This window comes from Erythrolamprus reginae, chromosome 1, assembly GCF_031021105.1.
Source record: "Erythrolamprus reginae isolate rEryReg1 chromosome 1, rEryReg1.hap1, whole genome shotgun sequence".
Classification (NCBI taxonomy): Eukaryota; Metazoa; Chordata; class Lepidosauria; order Squamata; family Dipsadidae; genus Erythrolamprus; species Erythrolamprus reginae.
Genome location: NC_091950.1, coordinates 58,093,750 through 58,113,832, shown reverse-complemented (window position 1 = coordinate 58,113,832; position 20,083 = coordinate 58,093,750). Strand labels below are relative to the sequence as shown.

Sequence of the window (20,083 nt, the reverse complement as noted above, 5' to 3'; positions counted from 1 at the left end):
GAGTGTTTTTTTATATTTAGGGTTTTAAAGTGTTTTTAAGTGTTGAATTTGTACTGTTCTTGTTGTGATCCGCTCCGAGTCTGTGGAGAGGGGTGGCATATAATAATAATAATAATAATAATAATAATAATAACAACAATAACAACAACAACAATAACAACAATAACAACAACAACAATAACAACAAAAATATTTTTTTTTCTGTACTGATCCTTAGTTTGCTTCACCTTGAGAAGTTTCCTATTGTTAACCTGCATCAACGCTGACTCTTTGCTCTCCTTCACATAGTCAGAGAAGCATGCGTTAGCTGACTATGTGAAGGAGAGCAAAGAGTCAGCGTTGATGGAGGTCAACAATAGGAAACTTTTCAAGGTGAAGCAAACTAAGGATCAGTACAGAAAAACTGTAATTCAATGTCGTATGGACAGTTGGCGGAACAAAGCATTGCATGGCCAGTTCTTGGAGAAGATTGAAGGCAAAGTGGATAAAGGAAAGACCTGGTCATGGCTTACAAGTGGAACACTCAAAAAGGAGACAGAAGGACTAATACTGGCGGCACAAGAACAGGCCATTAGAACAAATGCTGTCAAAGCCAGAATTGAAAAATCAACAGACAATCCAAAGTGCAGACTCTGTAAAGAAACAGATGAAACAATCCATCACATACTCAGCTGCTGCAAAAAGATCGCACAGACTGACTACAAGCATAGACATGATGCTGTGGGACAGATGATCCACTGGAACTTGTGCCAGAACTACCATTTACCAGTGGCAAAGAACTGGTGGGATCATAAGCCCGAAAAAGTGGTTGAAAATGAGCAAGCAAAACTACTTCAGACTGACCGAATTCTGAAGCATAACACGCCAGACATCCTGATTGTGGAGAAAAAGAAAGTATGGATCATCGACATCGCAATCCCAGGGGACGGCAGAATTGAGGAGAAGTAGCTAGAGAAATTAGTGAAATATGAAGATCTAAAAATCGAGTTGCAATGACTCTGGCATAAGCCAGTAAAAGTGGTCCCAGTGGTACTTGGCATGCTGGGCGCAGTGCCAAAGGATCTCAGCGGACATTTGAAAACCATCGGAATTGACAAAATCTCCATCTGTCAATTGCAAAAGGCCACTTTACTGGGATCGGCAAACATAATTCGCCGCTACATCATGCAGTCCTAGGTGCTTGGGAATCAGCATAGTGATCTCATTTGCTGAGTTGTATTGACATAATAATGAAAATGATAATAATGATGATGATGATGATGATGATGATGATGATGATAATAATAATAATAATAATAATAATAATAATAATAATAATAATAATAGGAAAAAAGAATCAGAACTACAAATGCAAACTGAATAAACAAATTATCACAGATAACCCCCACTCAGTTATGGACCTCAGAGTACTAATAACAAAAGACCTAAGCGCCAAAGCCCACTGCAACAGCATCGCCAAGAAGGCTGCAAGAGTTGTTGATCTAATCCTAAGTAGCTTCTGCACTGGCAATCTCAGACTACTTACCAGAGCTTACAAAACTTTCGCCAGACCCATCCTAGAATATAGCTCATCTGTTTGGAACCCTTACTGCATCTCGGACATTAACACACTCAAAAATGTCCAAAGATACTTCACCAAAAGAGTCCTTTACTCGTCCACTCGAAACAGAATACCCTATGGAACTAGACTTACTATCCTGGATCTAGAAAGCTTAGAACTACGACACCTAAAACACGATCTAAGTATTGCCCACAAAATCATATGCTGCAACGTCCTGTCTGTCAACGACTACTTCAGCTTCAACCACAACAACACAAGAGTACACAACAGATACAAGCTTAATATTAACTGCTCCAAATTGGACTGTAAAAAATACGACTTTAGTAATCGAGTTGTCAAAGCGTGGAACTCATTACCGGACTCCGTAGTATCGTCCCCTAATCCCCAACATTTTATCCCTAGACTATCCACTGTTGACCTCCCCAGATTCCTAAGAGGTCAGTAAGGGGCGTGCATAGGTGCATTAGCGTGCCTCCCATTCCCTGTCCTATTGTCTCTCCTATATTTCATATATAGTATTTACTATCCCTATATCTTTTGTTCTATTCTCTTATTGATATATTTTATTCCTTTATTATCACTTCTATTCTTTCTATAACATAGCTTACTCGGTTATATCTTCTATAACCTTCATTGTGTATTATTGTGCATTGGACAAAATAATAAACAAACAAACAAACAAACAAACAAATAATAAATAACCAGTGGAATGGCTTGCCAGCAGAGGTCGTGAACGCTCGACACATTCAAAAAGAGATTGGACTGCCATCTTACAGGGGTGATGTAGGGTCTGCTGCTTGAGCAGGGGGTTGGAATAAAAATATCCTGTCTTGCATGCAGAAGATTTACAAGTTCAAATCCCAGTGAGGATATGTCTGTCTGATGATACATAACAAGGTTGAAATAGATCTATAACAGGCTCCCTTCCCTTTCAGCAAAAATATTTGTGTGTGTGTGTCTATGTATGTATGTATGTATATATACGAAAATCTACAAACACACACACACACACACACACACACACATATATATATATATATAAATAAAAGAAAGAAAGAAAAAAGAAAAAGAGAAAAGAAAGAAAGAAAGAAAAAAGAAAGAAAGAAAAAAGAGAAAAGAAAGAAAGAAAAGAAAGAGGAAAGAAAGAAAGAAAAGAAGAGAAAAAAGGGTCTGGTAGTGTCAAACAAGAAAGTGTAGGAATAGATTTCAAGATGGAAAAAAATGGGGACTAGTGAGAAATCCATAGTCCAGGACCATGTTGCCACCCATTGGAAACCAGGTCATGTAAGTGACAGTCAAGCAGTACACAAAGCTCCATTTAAGCCATTGCCAGCACCACTGGTCCGCAGAACTGGAAAGGTTGGGGACCACTGGGTTATAGCACTGGGTTATATACCACACCCCACTGACTTTCCATTTTTTCCTACAACTAGTGGATGTCTGAAAACCTCCTACAAGTAGAAGCAAAGTACTGGACTTATAGAATCAGGATTTGGAGGAAACAAAATCGCACTTGCCACTTACTGACCTAATAAATGGACTTCCCCACAATTATACATTTTGGGTTATATATTTTTCAAGGACCCAGACAGATGTCATTGTTCTGGAAACAGATGAGGAGGGAGAAATGCTTTGTCTGCAGTTGTGGAACAGTATCTCCCTGGTAGCTCATGCCTGGGGTTGCTGATTTGCTCCCTGATAATATTTTTTGCCTAAAATTGTTTCTTTTAGACCTTTTTATTTATATTTCTTTTTTGCTTTTTTCAACCATTTTTTGCTAAGGAACAATAAGTATTTTTGTTCTTAGTGTGTTATCTGTGTTACTTTACTTGCTGTCTAAACCTTGACCTTAATATGTGAGATGCCTAGAATTGCTGAGTTGAGGGTGTGATATAAATAAAGGAATCATCATGTCCTGTGCTAAACGCATTGGGCTACAAGCAATAAATTTATTTGCTTATTTTATTAATTGAACTTATATGCCACCCCCTCTCCGAGGACATGGGGAGGCTTATAACATATAAAAATAAACAATAGTATGAAATAGGTTAAATCCAATTAATTAAAACTAAGTAAACTAATCTAAAATCCCCAATTATATTAAAAATCAATCATATCCATTCAGACATAAATAAGGAATGAAAAATGTAAATCTTACCTAACGTGGTCAAGGCTGAATTTACTAATAGGAGAGATTAAATGAGATGCAGCTTTGTTAACCGAAGGTTTATCTAGTGGATTTCTCCCCTATCTTGTCCTGGTATACCTTATAAAAGACAGATGCTGTAACAACTGACTGATGATATTAATGATGGGGATTGTAATCAAATATACATGAGAAACATAGGTCAAGAACAAATCATACCTTTATCTGCTTTCTCCTGTGTGCTTTTGCTGAGTTTTACATTCTAGCCCCTCCTCTCTCACACACACACACACGATATAGGGCCTTTGAAAGTTCCAGTCAACTGATTCTTACATTTGAATCTTCAGAAAGGCAGTTAGAAGGATTCCGTTTCTTTTCCAACCGTCATATTAACGAGCAGATCAAACTGCAGGTAGCCCTTAATCGTTTGCTTAAAGTTACAACAGCACAAAAGTGACTTATTTCACATTTATGATCATTGTAGCATCCCTGTGGTCACACGATTAAAATTTGGACACTTGGCAGTTACTGTCATGTATTTATGACAGTTGCAGTAACCCGAGGTCATGGGATCAGATTTTCAAACCTTTGGACAAGTAAAGTCAATTGAGAAGCTAGTGATGTTAGGGTTACTAACTTAAGAACTACAGGGATTCACTTAAGAACTATGGCCAGAAAGGTCATCAAATGGGACAAAACTCACTTAACAAATGTCCTGCTTAGCAATAGAAATTTTAGGCTCAATTGTTGTCATACGTTGAAGACTATTAAACAATGATGTACATCCAGACAGTTGATTTTCAGAATGATTTCAACTTGAAGCAGAAGATTGCATTAGACAGTCCCCTTGCAGAATATAATTCCTAAATATAAACTGGCAGAGCTAATTTGGAAATTCTATTTGTTTAGAGGGCAGTAAAGTAAATAAACTATATTTATAGCAGGGGTCCCCAAACTTTTTACACAGGGCCAGTTCACTGTCCCTCAGACTGTTGGTGGGCCAGACTATTAAAAACCCTGCGGTTTTCTTAACGCCGCCCTAGGGGAGGAGGAGGAGGAGGCAAAGTGGAGCAAGTCCCCAACTCCTTGCCGAGTTTTCTCTTTCTTCCTCTCTGTTTTCTTTTCTCTCTCTCTCACTCTTTTTCTCTCCCTCTCTCTTTCTTTCTCTCTCTCTCGCTCACTCTCTTTCTATCTCTCCCTCTTCCTTTCTCTCTCCTCTCTATCTCTCCCTCTCCCTCTCTCTTTCTTTCTCTCTCTCTCGCTCACTCTCTTTCTATCTCTCCCTCTTCCTTTCTCTCTCCCTCTCTATCTCTCCCTCTTTCTCTCTCTTTCTTTCTGTCCCTCTCTCTTTCTCTCTCTCTCTCTTGCTTTATTTCTCTCACTCATTCTGTTTCTATCTCTGTCTCTTCCTTTCTCTCTCCTCATCTCTCTCTCCCTCTTTCTCTCTCTCTCTTTCTTTCTTTCTCTCTGTCCCTCTCTCTTTCTGTCTCTCTCTTGCTTGCTTTACTTCTCTCACTCAGTCTCTTTCTATCTCTCCCTCTTCCTTTCTCTCTCCCTCTCTATCTCTCCCTCTTTCTCTCTCTTTCTTTCTTTCTCTCTGTTCCTCTCTCTCTCTTTCTTTCTTTCTCTCTCTCCCTCTCTTTCTCTCCCTCTTTCTTTCTCTGCACTTTCTATGGCTGACTGGCTGGGCTGCCTGGAGGAAAGTCGTAGCTCCCAGCCGAGGAACCCGTGGTGATGGCCACCGGCTTGGTGGGAGACGCCGGCAGTAGAAATAGGCCGTGGGAGAAGGAAAGGGAGCTGCAGCTGCTCCAGCCAACACGGATGAGCTGATGCCAAGCCCCCCCCCCAGGCGGGCTGGCATGGGGATGGGGACCACGCACACACGCGTGCGTGACATTCAAAAGAAAAACCTTCACCAGCCTCTGTGCTTTCGTCGCTCCCCGCCCCCAATTCCAAAACCCGGCTCCTTTGCGTGGCCTTGGAAATAAGTTGTGTGTGTAATAATCACATGTGTGTAATAATCTCGTGCGGTGTTGCGGGCCAGATAAATGGCCTCAGTGGGCTGCATGCGTCCGGCAGGCTGTAGTTTGGGGACCGCTGATTTATAGGGACAGTCAATTCCTGACAATTTATTTTGACAACAAATAAACTTCCTTGAACTATTAGAGCAGGGCTCTCCAAAGCTAGCTAGGGTAATCTGGGAGTTGGTGTCCACAAATCTTAAAGTGACCGAGTTTGGAGACCACTGTCTTAGAGGAAAAGAGGGATATAAATTAAAACAAATGAAAGGACATAAGTGAATTATCTAAGGCTAATGTTCAGGCTTACAGAAGTAGATTATGAATATAGTAGTGTCAACTATATTTAACTAAATGCATGTCCCGGTTCAACTTTTGAACATACTATGCTTTGGCCCCCAGCACAGATTCCAAGACTGGATGAGATCTGGAACTCAGAAAGTCACCTCCATCTGACTCTTCAGGGATCCTTTGCAAGAGAGCTTTTCCTGCATGCCCTGACATGCATACTCTTTCTGACTTTGAAGCCCCCTTTTCAATACCTTTGACACATTCCTCTATGTTGTATCTTGAAATGGCTACCTTGTATTGCTTGTAGATAGTTTGTTCCGTCTTCCAGCGCTGTCTGAGCTAAAGCAGGAAGTCGCTCCTGATTGGCTCAGACGCGGCTGGCTCTTGCTTTGGCGGGAGCCGCAAATGTATAAAAGAAGCAGTTTCTCCAAGCAGAGTCAGTCGGTACTAGCTGAATTGTCACTTTGCCTTGCTGAGCGGTCACTTGTTCTCTGAGCTGAATAAAAGTACCGATTTGTTTGAACCCTGCCTCTGGATCTACTTCACTGGCGACGACGGACGGAGGAAACCTCGCGTGCAACATGAGCAACGTCCAGATCAGCCGGGCTCCAGAATTCTTCGACCCCGAAAAAACGTCCTGGGACGAATACATGGCTACCTTCGAAATCTTCCTCGAGGCGGCAGGAATACAGGACGCCGAAGCCGATCGCAGACGAGCTATTTTTTTGAATTACTGCGGCCTGGAAATCCGTGGCCTTGCCCAGACTCTCACTGGGTCTACTTCACTCTAAGTACCAATCAAAGCCCTTATTTAAGGGCTACTTTAGCCAGAACATGGCTAAAATAAAACAGCAACCTTTCTGCTTAAGCATAAAACTTATCCGGAAAGACAATCTCCCTCTTCCTGCTTGTTATACCTCTAGCTATGCAGCCAAGCATTCTACTTATTTATTTATTTATTATTTATTTATTTATTATTTATTATTTGGATTTGTATGCCGCCCCTCTCCGAAGACTTGCTTTCCTTACTGCCTGACCACACTGTTCACCCATTAAGAGGATGGAGACAGAATCAGTGCTGCTACTGCATGGGGGTCTGTGGTGTATCCTCACCGGGAGTGCTGGGCCTGAGCGGGGCAATAAGGAGAGGCCGTTCACTCCATTCCACCCACTTTCTCTCCCCATTTTTTGGCAGCTGTGGGGGCTGGTGGGAGGGTCAGAGTGAAGGCAAACCTGGAGCAGATGCCTCCTGCTCTGCCTTCCACTCCTCCTGCCCTCTCAGCCCCCGAATGTGAGGGGAGTAGTAGGGCACTCTCTCTTACATTGCTCTGTGCAGGGAAAAGGGAGATAACAAGTTGGCTGCTTGATCCTCCCATGTACTTCCAGCTGATGCTGAACAAAAGATGACCTTGAATCTCTGGAAAGAATTTGTTGTGGCTAGTAATTTCCCCTCTCATAGAAACATAGAGAAACATAGAAAATTGACGGCAGAAAAAGACCTCATGGTCCATCTAGTCTGCCCTTATACTATTTCCTGTATTTTATCTTAGGATGTATATATATATTTATCCCAGGCATGTTTAAATACAGTTACTGTGGATTTACCAACCATGCCTGCTGGACGTTTGTTCCAAGCATCTACTACTCTTTCAGTAAAATAATATTTTCTCATGTTGCTTTTGATCTTTCCCCCAACTAACCTCAGATTGTGTCCCCTTGTTCTTGTGTTCACTTTCTAAACACTTTCCTTAGGCCCTTAGAAACACAGAAACATAGAAGACTGATGGCAGAAAAAGACCTCATGTTCCATCTAGTCAGCCCTTGTACTATTTCCTGTATTTTATCTTGCAATGGATATATGTTTATCCCAGGCATGTTTAAATTCAGTTACTGTGGATTTACCAACCACGTCTGCTGAAAGTTTGTTCCAAGGATCTACTACTCTGTCAGTGAAATAATATTTCCTCACGTTGCTTTTGATCTTTCCCCCAACTAACTTCAGATTGTGTCCCCTTGTTCTTGTGTTCACTTTCCTATTAAAAACACTTGCCTCCTGAACTTTATTCGATCATGTCCCCCCTTTTCCTTCTGTCCTCCAGACTATACAGATTGAGTTCATGAAGTCTTTCCTGATACGTTTTATGCTTAAGACCTTCCACCATTCTTGTAGCCCGTCTTTGGACCCACTCAATTTTGTCAATATCTTTTTGTAGGTGACGTCTCCAGAACTGAACACAGTATTCCAAATGTGGTCTCACCAGCACTCTATATAAGTGGATCATAATCTCCCTCTCCCTGCTTGTTATACCTCTAGCTATGCAGCCAAGCATCCTACTTGCTTTTCCTACTGTCCAACCACACTGCTCACCCATTTTGAGATTGTCAGAAATCACTACCCCTAAATCCTTCTCTTCTGAAGTTTTTGCTAACACAGGACTGTCAATACAATACTCAGATTGAGGATTCCTTTTCCCCAAGTGCATTGTTTTACATTTGGAAACATTAAACGGCAGTTTCCATTGCTTTGACCATTTATCTAGTAAAGCGAAATCATTTGCCATATTACAGACACCTCCAGGAATATCAACCCTATTCCACACTTTAGAGTCATCAGCAAATAGGCAAACCTTCCCTACCAAACCTTCCCCTATGTAACTCACAAACATATGTTCAGAATACTCGCCATTAACAACAACTCTTTGATGTCTACATTTCAGCCAGCTGCAAATCCACTGAACTACCAGGGATTAAGTCAAATCTTCACTAATTTATCTATCAGCTCTTCATGTGGAACCATATCAAAGGCTTTGCTGAAATCCAGATGGGCAATATCCACGGCACCACCTTGATCCAACACCTGTGAGACATAGTCAAAGAAATCAATGAGATTAGTCTGACATGATTTGCCTTCAGTAAAGCCATGCTGATTTGGGTCCAATAAGTTATTGGTTTTTAGGTGCTGATTTATCCTCTTTTTGAGTAGAGTCTCCATCATTTTAACTACAACTGGCCTGTAGTTACCAGCTTCTTCGCTACTGCCTTTCTTGTGGATAGGCACAACAGTGGCCATTCTCCAATCCTCAGGAACATCTCCTGTTAACAGGAATTGGTTAAACAAATCAGTCAGCGGGGTAGCAATGACAAATCTGAGTAACCTCTGGGGTAGATGTCATCTGGACCCATTGCCTTATTTATCTTTAATCGTTCAAGTTATTCTAAGACATTGGCCTCTAAGATCACTGGAGCTGAATCCCTATAGCTGGAAGCTATGAGGCTTATCTTCTGTCTGGTTCTATAGGGTGCAAAATTAGAAATCTACTCCATTTTTGGCAATGTAGCACCTTACATATTTGTTATTTTGTTTATTTTATTCACATCTGATTGCAACTTCTGATACTTTACAGAAATTAGAGGTTTTAGAGAATTATGGTATGCGAGGTTCCTAAGCCAGCAACCTTTTCCTAAGCCAGCAATCTTTTCTTAGAGGAACCTGAATACATTAATAATATTATGTAAATAACAAGTTGAATGACCTTTCTTGTAAACCAATGACAGGCTATATTAAACAATGTGAAATTCATTGCTTATGGTCTTAAAATGAGATACGCACAACAGCTTACTATATCGTAAAGAACATTCACTAAGAGTTGGGTATAATCACCTTATTATTGGACATGCAAGACAGAAATTTGAACTCTAATCAATATGATTAGAGCTTATCCTACATTTGGAAATAACATAGCATTGTTAGCTTCTGGACCAATATCAAAGATGTCTAAGTTCTTTTTAATTATATCTTCACATTTGAAATCTGAAATCTTTCAAAACAGTGGATTTTTTTCAGTCATAGCACATTAAAACAATTGTCATACAACACTGGGATGAAAAATCTGCCCCTAACTTTGGAGTGCGCTTGAATTGGTCTTTTTTAATCATCGGGCCAAGGAAGATAATATCTAAACATTCCATGTTTCAAGAGTTCTGCTTTTTTCTGGCTTTCCTGGTTATGCTTGTAAAATTTAGTGTGACAAATCCTGTAATGATGTTGTAGTTGTACATATACAGTGGTACCTCTACTTAAGAACGCCTCTACTTAAAAACTTTTCTAGATAAGAATCGGATGTTCAAGACTTTTTGCCTCTACTTAAGAACCATTTTCTACTTAAGAACCCAAGCCCGGAAAAATTTCCCAGGAAATTTGAGAGCAGCACGAAGGCCCAGCCAGTTTCCTGCCATTCCCCCTGGGTTTTTCTCTCTAGCGCAGTGTATGGGAAGCAGCCTCACCCCAGGTGTATGGGAGGCGCGTGCTCCTCCTTGCCGCCTCAGAGTCAGTGTTCCCTCTAAGATTGTGGCTGCGTGGCTGCACACACAATAACAACTACCTGCACAGTCTTTTCCAAGGCTGCGCAGGGGAGCTGGGCATCAGGGTGAGGGGGGGCAGTGGCAAGGAAAGTGCATTGGCGAAAGTTTTTCCTCCTCCAAATGTCACAAGTGCATGCACGAGCTCCCTGTTCCACTGCCAGCCCACCATACTTTACCCCAAACTTTAAAGAGAAAGGTGGAGAGTCTCTCCCAGCATCCACAACCAGGAGGCTTGGCACTGGCCCCTCCATGGTGGGTGGGGGTGGCCACAGCTCCCTCGCCTCCCCCTCTGGCATTCAAGAAAGGCACCCATCTGCCCTAGGGCTCCATGGGCAGCACCTTCCCAGCACTGCCCCTACGTTGCTTTCCCTCACCACCCACCCGCCCCTCTGCCTCCTCTATGCAAGAACGGCGGAGCAAACGAGTGGCCGTTGTTCCACTCTTCAACAAGGCTCCGCTCACTGCTGCTGCTGTTCAGCTTCCTGTAGGGAAAAAACAGTGGTCAGCCTCCCCCAGAGGTGCATAGTGGGGTGCAGAGGTTTGCCCTGAGGCAGCCCTGAGGGGGGAGGCGGGGATTGCACCCAGAGGAGGCGGTGAGTCTCTGCACCCGCTCACTGAGACTCACACCACTGCATCCGAGGCCAAGGTAATGGAAGGCCTGCCGAAAGCCGAGCTGGGAACAACACACACACACACACACATCCCTGTCTCCTCCTCCTCTTTGAGTTGCAGGCCCCCATTTTCAGAATGGGGACTGAATTGGAGTCTGGGGTCGGAGGGTGGAGGCTTTATGGGTGAGTTCTCCATGGGAAGAGAAGAGGGAGGGTGAAAGAGGGAAAAGAGAGAGAGAAGTGGAGAGGAAGGTGGGAGGGAGAGGAGGGAGGGAGGGAAGGAAGGAAGAGAGAGAGGGAGGAAGTGGGAGAGAAAGAGGAGAAGAAATAGGGAGAAAGAAAGAGAGGGAGGGAAGCAGGGGAGAGCAAGAAAGAGGGGGGTGAAGAAAGAGAGGGAGAGAGAAAGGGAGCGAGGGAAGGAAGGAGGGAGAGAGAAAGAGAGTGATAGGAGGAGGGAAGGAGGGAGAGAAAGAAAGAAAGAGAGGAAGAAAGAGAGAGATGAAGTGGGAAAGAGAGGAAGGAAGGGAGGAAGAGGGAAATATAAAGGGAGGGAGGGAGAGAGGGAGGAAGATATAAAGAGAGTGAGAGGGAGGGAAGGAAGGAGGGGAGAGGGAGAAAGAGAGAGGCAGGAAGGAAAAGAGAGAGAGAAAGAGAGAAAAAAGTGGAAGAGAAAGAGAAAGAAAGAGGGAGAGAGAAAGAGAGAGGGAGGAAGGAAGAGAGGGAGAGAAAGAAAATCAAAATCTAGTTTGAAACTAACTCAACTATTTAAGTAGCATTTTGATACTTAGCAGAGTTGCCCCATTCCGAGGTCACTGTTATAGAGACACAGTATTTTATTTTGAAATTCTCCGAGGCAAAATATGTTTTTTTAAAAACCAAAATAACTTTACTGCAGATTAAGATCAGCAAAACAATATCAATCATCCAATTTCTTAATATACTTTAATTTTCATGTCTCTCAGCTGCGTAAAAACCTTCGGTAGCTTATAACTAAAAAGAAAAATAACAAATATCAAAAGAAAAACGCAAGCCACTGAAAAACAACACGGTTTCTCCACTTTGGCATGAGTGGTGGAAATTTGAGGAGGGATGATTGATTATTGAATATGGATTGACTATAGAATGATGGTAAAAGATATATTTAGATGCTGTTTAATATTAGGATATATTAATTCGTAAAATTGGATTAGAATTTTAGAAGTATATAGAATTAGATAGGCAAAATTAATGGAAGATACATAAGATAAATAAGGGGCTTTTGATATGTACTGTATGATTTTATGACTTTGCATTATAAATTTAAAATATACTTGGAAATGTAGAAGATTGATGAAAGTTAATAATAGAAAATTCTAAGTGCCTGAAAATTAATTGAGCTTGCAAATATTGAATGAAATTATAGAAAAATAAATATGGAAATATATTATTTGATGCATTGGTGTTCGGATAGATTTTCATAGTATTATTAGATTAGTATAGTACTATGATAAATATTTAAGAAATGAAGATTTTAAAGCATGGATATATTAATAGTTGTGGTTTTGGCTTTGCTGATTTTTTTAGTTTTAATAGTAATCAATTTTGCTTTTTTAATTATTAATTTCTTTTAATAAAAAAGAAGGGAAATTTTTTCCCCTATTAATAAGGAAAAGGTTGTATTAAAGTTTTTAGTTTCTTTTAAGAAGAATGTATAGGAAGGAGGAGTAGGCATGATGGCCTATATGGTTTTATAAGAGGATAATGATATTATTTGAAATATAAAATAACAGAATAACACAGTGGGAAAGGACCTTATTCTGTCCCAGCACCGAGCCCCAAATAATTATGCAACAAGTTTTCTTGGGTGACATCTGTGCTCAGGCATGAAAATACTTTTCTGCCTACACTAAAAAAAATTAGAGGAAACATTGCTCAGAATCCTTTTTTTTTTAAAAAAGGCTTAAAGTTTTGGATTTTTTTTATTCCCCTCACCTCACCTTCTTCCTTTGGCAGAGACTGTCCTCCTCCTCTTCTTCCTCTTCCTCCTCCCACCCAAATTCCGAAGTTTTATTCCTTTCCTAATGGGTTTGCACGCATTATTTGCTTTTACATTGATTCTTATGGGAAAAATTGCTTCTACTTACAAACTTTTCTACTTAAGAACCTAGTCTCGGAACGAATTAAGTTCTTAAGTAAAGGTACCACTGTATCAGTCTTCACTGGTTAATTTTGGGTAATCATAATTGTTATGTTTGCAAGTTGTTAGAATAAAGGTGATCGCTGATTGGAGCAGGGCGACCAATAAGAAGCCTGCTAGCGCAACCAATGGGAAGCCTGGGCGTGACCAATAAGGAGCCTCCAGGCTCAACCAATAGGAAGCTCCAGCATGAAGTCTTGAAACATTGTCACCAATCCCTGCACTAGTAACAATGTATATAAGGTGCGGTTTTGGCCGCTTGTTTTTTAAATCGCTACCTGCCTGCGAGCTGGTCACTTTAGATGTACCTAATTATTAAATAAAGAGCTGTTATCCTCTTCATCGGCCTCCAGCCTCTGATTTAACAGTGGCGACGAGGGGTTCGAGCCTTCGCATTCCAGAAATGGCCAATAATAAAAAATAATCATTCCAGTGAGAAATTAACATGATATATTGCAGGTCAAGCTAAATGGAGCCCAGTGAAAAATAAACTTGGGGAAAATCCTAAGTTTTGCATTATATCCAAAGGTCAAGCAAACTGAAATGCTCCCTTTTTAGCTGAATGACTGTGCCTCAGTACACAGATAGTTTGGGAATCACTTTGAGAGAAGGTAGAGGGAGGAATAGAATGAAGTATTTCATTGAATCCTTGAACAGGAATGATGTTATACTACTAATTTTTATTTCAGGTTCCACTTTATATCATGCATATTTTTCTCTTAAGCATTCCCATGCTCTATAGGCAATGAACCAACCATATTAATCTGTAGGGATATAATTTTAAAAAATAATATTTTGAATCTTTGTTCTTTGTTTCATATTCCTACATAAAGCACGTATGTAAAAGTAGTTGGTGGCAATAATACTTAGAATTATATACTGCTTCACAGTGCTTTTTACAGCCCTCTCTAAGCAGTTTTGAAGGTGAGCATATTATCCCCATTTTGGGTCTTCATTTTACTGACCTTCGAAGGATGGAAGGCTGAGTCATCCTGGAGCATTGTGATAATCGAACTCCTGGCAATCAGCAGAATTAGCCAGCATTACTGCATTCTAACCCAGGTATGAGTGGGTTAGAATGGCAACTATAAGATTTGTGGACTTCAACTCCCAACTGGTTGGAGAATTCTGGGAATTGAAGTCCACAAATCTTAAAATTGCCAAGTTTGAAGACCTCTGTGAATCTAACCACTGCACCACCATAACTTTTTTTCTTTTGTATTTGTGTGTGTGTGTGTGTGTGTGTGTACTTTGGTTTTCTTTTGAAATTATCTCTGATTAACTTCTTAAAATCTAACAATGTTCCTGCTTAATTTATTTACTTTTTGCAGGGAGGGGGGAGATATCTTAGAGCAGTGTTTCTCAATCTTGGAAAATTCCATGTACCGTATATACTCGAGTATAAGCCGAGTTTTTTAGCTCCAAAAATGGGCTGAAAACACAGCCTCGGCTTATACTCGGGTCATTGACAAAGTCACCACACGAGGGCGCCATTGCTTGAGCCAGAGCGAGGAGGCACCAGCTTTTGTCCCCTCTGGCACGCCGTAGTTCCTCTCCCTAGCTCAAGCAAAGAAGGCAGCCATTTGCAATGGTGAGTCGGATTAAAAAGGCCCCCTGCTGTCAGATTCTCTTCCCCCTCCTTTGAAAGGATTTAAACTGTTTAAAAAATGGTATTTTGTGGTAGTTGCTGTCCTTGCTTGGATAGGATCTAATAATGTGTTATGAGGCAGAGCTAGACAGGAATTCTTTTTCTATCTGTCTATCTTTCTATCTATCTATTTTTCTATCTATCTATTTTTCTATCTATCTATCTGTATCTATTTCTTTCTATCTATCTATCTATCTATTTTTCTATCTGTCTGTCTATCTTTATATCTATCTGTCTATCTAACTATCTATCATCTATCTATCTATCTGTATCTATTTCTATCTATCTATTTTTCTATCTAACTATTTTTCTTTCTTTCTATCTATCTATCTATCTATCTATCTATCTATCTGTATCTATTTCTATCTATCTATCTATCTATTTATTTTTCTATCTGTCTGTCTGTCTATCTATCTTTCTATCTATATCTATCTATCTATCTATCTATTTTTCTATCTGTCTGTCTGTCTGTCTATCTATCTTTCTATCTATATCTATCTATCTATCTATCTATCTATTTTTCTATCTGTCTGTCTGTCTGTCTATCTATCTTTCTATCTATATCTATCTATCTATCTATCTATCTATCTATCTATCTATCTATCTATCTTTCTGTCTGTCTGTCTGTCTATCTATCTTTCTATCTATATCTATCTATCTATCTATCTATTTCTATCTATCTATCTATCTATCTATCTATCTATCTATCTATTTTTCTGTCTGTCTGTCTGTCTATCTATCTTTCTATCTATATCTATCTATCTATCTATCTATTTCTATCTATCTATCTATCTATCTATCTATCTATCTATCTATCTATCTATTTTTCTGTCTGTCTGTCTATCTTTCTATCTATATCTATCTATCTATCTATCTATCTATCTATCTATCTATCTATCTATCTATCTATTTGGTTTTCTATGCTGATAACCTCACAGCAGCTAATGCTGAAGCTCTTCTTTGGATACACTTGTTTGTTTGTTTGTTTGTTTGTTTGTTTGTTTATTTATTTATTTAATTGGATTTGTATGCAATCCCTCTCCAAGGACTCAGGGTGGCTCACAGCATATATAAAAACAGAACAATAATGTAAATCCAATTAATGATGAGAAGGAATCCAGTTTTGAAGGATTTTAACTCTTAGGTTTTAGCTTTGTTCCTGATCGAGCTACTTTTTTTACTTTTTAATTTATTATTAATATTGTTAATTTGTTTACCCTCTTTTAAATTTACAGAGCTAGTTTACTGGTTTTCTTTAAAATAAATATTCTAAAACATGTCTCAATTAATGTAATTTTATTGTTTTCCATTTTTATAAGTTACCAGTAGCCACTGCATTTTATAACCTCGGCTTATACTCGGGTCAATACGTTTTCCCAGTTTTTGTGGCAAAAATTGGTGCCTCGGCTTATACTCGGGTCGGCTTATACTCGAGTATATACGGTATGTATTCAAAAAATTTAATACATTTTTTGCAATGTATTAACATAAATGACAATGCTTGCAATAACTGTTTGGTTTACAGAACTTTTAATAGAAATAACTGGTACTTAATAAGTACAGAGTTAGAATGGATATATATTTAATTACTCTTTTCTTTTACATTTTATTAGATTATTGTATACTGTTGAATGACATTTTCTGAATATCAGTCTATATTTTTGCAAAAAAATAAATGCATACATATCTGACTTCCTTTCTCAAAACCTAGAAAGTGCACAGCAAAGGTGACTAGAATAATAACATATTTAGAAATAAAAGAACGTTCATTTTGCTATCTAACAAGGAAAAAACTGTAACAAAACCCTTCAACCCTTGTGGGCCAAATTAAACCAAAATAGCCACATACTAGCATGGTAGTGAGGACATTGTGGCATAATTGACAATTACGATTCATTGCTCTCAGATGATACTTCACTGACAATTGAAGTTTTTGATTCTACTTTGTTACTGATTTTTTTCTTTTTAAAGAAATTTAATATCTGGATTTCATAGATGTGCAGAAGAAAAGTCGTAAAGAGGATCCCTCCTATTGACACAGCTACGACTGTACTGATGAGATACTGTCCTGGAAAAGCCAGTGGTGAATCATCAATATAAAGCTGCAATAAAAATATATCCTGGTAAATTGAAAAATCATATTATTTTAAAAGTTGTTACTTAAGATAGATAACTTAAGTTTATATTAGTAAATGTACCTTTGAAGGCAAGACAAGCACTGCAAGATTAAATACGGATTTGAAATTTTATTACAAGAAAGAAACAGAAAGAGTTATTTCAGCTAAATTTTCCTTTTAAGAGTATTCAAAATTTCAAAATACAGTACAGGTAATCCTTGACATGATCACTTAGTAACAGCTTGATGTTGTGATGGGCTTACCTGGGTGGTGGTGATACCTATGACCTGAATTAGAAGATCCAGTAGTTGGGGGGCGGAGCCCACTGTGGAACTGAACGGACGGTGTGGAGCCGAGCTCCGTCAAACACCACCGTTTTACAGGTACTCAAAGGTCCCTCGGGGGCCACAGACCCTGCGGAAAAGGGTCTGTCAGAAAGGGGGTGCCGTTAGTTTGATCCCAAGGCGGCGGCCGGATCAACGGAGCGGTTTATCTCCTACATGATTGTGCGCCTGTAAGCTAGGAGCAACATGGCGGCCTAGATTGTTCCCGGCTGGAGGAAACTAAATTGATACCAGCGAGGCGTTCGAGACGGAGGAGCTGACAAACAACATACCAGAACTGGATACATCGTGAAATAACTTTTTACAAGTGAGTCTTTCCACGGGGCAACGTCACCAAACCTAAAACTCTAATTAACTATAAGCACCTAAGACTTGAGTAGGAGGAGGAAGGAGTTGCCATCTTCCTCCCCCCGGCTGGCGGCAATGCAACGTTCGAGTCAATAAATATTACAAAATATAGGAAACATCTCGCAAGGCTTTTACTTCGTACCAAGAAGACCTGACGTCCCCCGAGGATTACCAAAATATAAAGAAATGCTCTCTTTCATCTGAGGCTTCAACAGAGATCCCGATTGAACGGCGCATTTCCTACATTCTCTTTTTTGCTTTTTGCTTTGCTGCTGCGTCACACTCGGCTGACCCTGGAAGAACAACTCAATACTTTTTGGGCTTCTTCCGTCCTGTTTTGTCTGCGGGGGAAGCGGAGGCCTGGAGGTGGCGATTCGGAGGGAGTTTTGGGGTGTCTGCTGACTGCCTTTGCTGACACTTTGGACCTACACTGGGAGGGGTGAGCCGCCGGAGGAACTATTCGTTACAAGCGGCTGGAGACCATTCTAGAGACCCCCACCTAAAAGACCAAAAGACCGTCATCTCTGAGCTGACTTGGTTCTATTTACTGCCTTGACAGATCTGCGGGAAGGAGAGGAATCGACACATAAGATCCTTGCACAGCCCGGACAGACACTATGAACTGAATAACTTTACACAACCCCCTGAGATAGACGTCAATTGGACTTGCTTTAAACGAACATAACTTTCAAGCTATTTACTATTTTAATTAATAGCTTGCTACAACATCGAAGCCCAACCGGAACTTTTTTGATCGTGATCTGAAGAAACTAAGGAAGGTCTGACACACTGACCTATATATACAATTCCACTGAATTCGGAATTCGCTTTATTTACACCCATAATTAAAAATTCATGTATGTACTCCTAGTGATTATCAACTATACTATTTGATATTTACATAACTTTAATAATTTATATATTATACTAACTAAATATAGGATTACTAGAATAATTTATTATAATAAGATATTAATTGATATTTATACATTATTTAATTACCTAACATACCTATTAACATACCTATTATATACTTAGATATATTGACATATGAGCTAGCTATTAACTAATTAGTAGAAAAACAGGATCTCTACTGACCATTAAGGACCTCTGTATAATTCATATTTTAGTCATTTACAGGAATACTAACATAATTTATTACAACAAGATACTTATTGATATTTATACACTAATGAATTATATATATTAACAGACATTTGCTATTTATCTGCATATATTAACTTACTAGTAAATTATTAATTTATCAGTAGATTACCTGGATACTTCACTACATTGCTATTTAATATACTGTTACTATTATTACTGTACTAAGAGACCTCCCCTTTAATTATTGGTTATTAGGATTTTCTAGCTTATTGATACTATTACTTTTAAAAATATTAGCCATTAGATTTACTATTGAATGTTAGAAATGAATTGTATTAATCTTGATTAGCTTGTATATACAATCTTGCCCTAACTATTTATTTAATTTAGCATGTTTTAAAGCTCTTAAGATTTTAAGGAATTTTGATTGAAGTACAAATATCTCTCTTTGACGGTTTACTATTTCTCAAATAATATAAGGAAACACCCCCATTGATATATTTATATTGTTATTACTGTAAAATTTGATTGAATTTCGCAGCTGGGGGAAACTAACCACAAAACCTACAAGTATTGAATGTAACTGAAGCTAAGCTATTGTACTCCCTTCTAATAGCTTAACATATCTGTGTACAGTGCTATCTACACCTATTTGCTCTGCCTGATAAAAAAAACTACATTCATACCTTTCTTTCATCACTTACCCTTCTATTTCTATAGGCCAATTGATTTGAGGATCCTTAATATAAAGTATTTGAATTGCTATTTCTATATCTAAATACTTAACACACTAATTAAGCATTTTCTTCTTATCTAACTCTGGAACGGACTATTAGGGATCTATATAAGTGGGCCAGCGGGTGGAATATCGCTAAAATGACGAGTCTATCTAACCTGACTAGATTGGGATCAGGGAAGAGGTCAATTAATCAATCCACCTCAGCTATACCTAGCCCCTTTTCTCAGAGATCGCTGGATGATATGCTGCCCAGAGAAAGGTCTAATTCATACAAAGATCTTCAATCCATGTTGCTCCAAATGCAGGAGTTAATGCTTAAGAACCATGAAGATATTAAAAAAGAAATAGGTGAAGTGAGAAACGATACATCCGAGTTAAAAGAAAGGATGCAAAATATGGATAAAAGGCATGAGGATTTTGAACAACAGATGTTAAAACAAGAACAAAAAATTCAGGATCTGGAAAATAGGATTGACCAGGATCATAAACAAATGGAAGATCTAACTGAAAAATTAGTCCATGCCAATAAAGAATTAAAAAACACTGTAATTCAACTTGAGAGCGAAAAAGCTAACCACTTCCTTAGATTTCAAAACTTCAGGGAGGAGAAAAGTG

At 39.2% G+C, this 20,083-nt stretch overlaps 1 protein-coding gene across 1 annotated transcript in view; it reads right to left on the bottom strand.

The window, feature by feature from the left end:
* Nucleotides 1-16,365: 16,365 nt before the first annotated feature.
* The window catches only part of LOC139168005 (cation channel sperm-associated auxiliary subunit beta-like), a 137,196-nt gene continuing 133,478 nt past the window's right edge, over nt 16,366-20,083 (bottom strand). Inside the window, exon 26 of the mRNA XM_070753253.1 lies at nt 16,366-16,915. Coding sequence (XP_070609354.1) covers nt 16,700-16,915 — 216 coding nt within the window. The 3' untranslated portion in view covers nt 16,366-16,699. The remainder of the gene's footprint in view (nt 16,916-20,083) is intronic.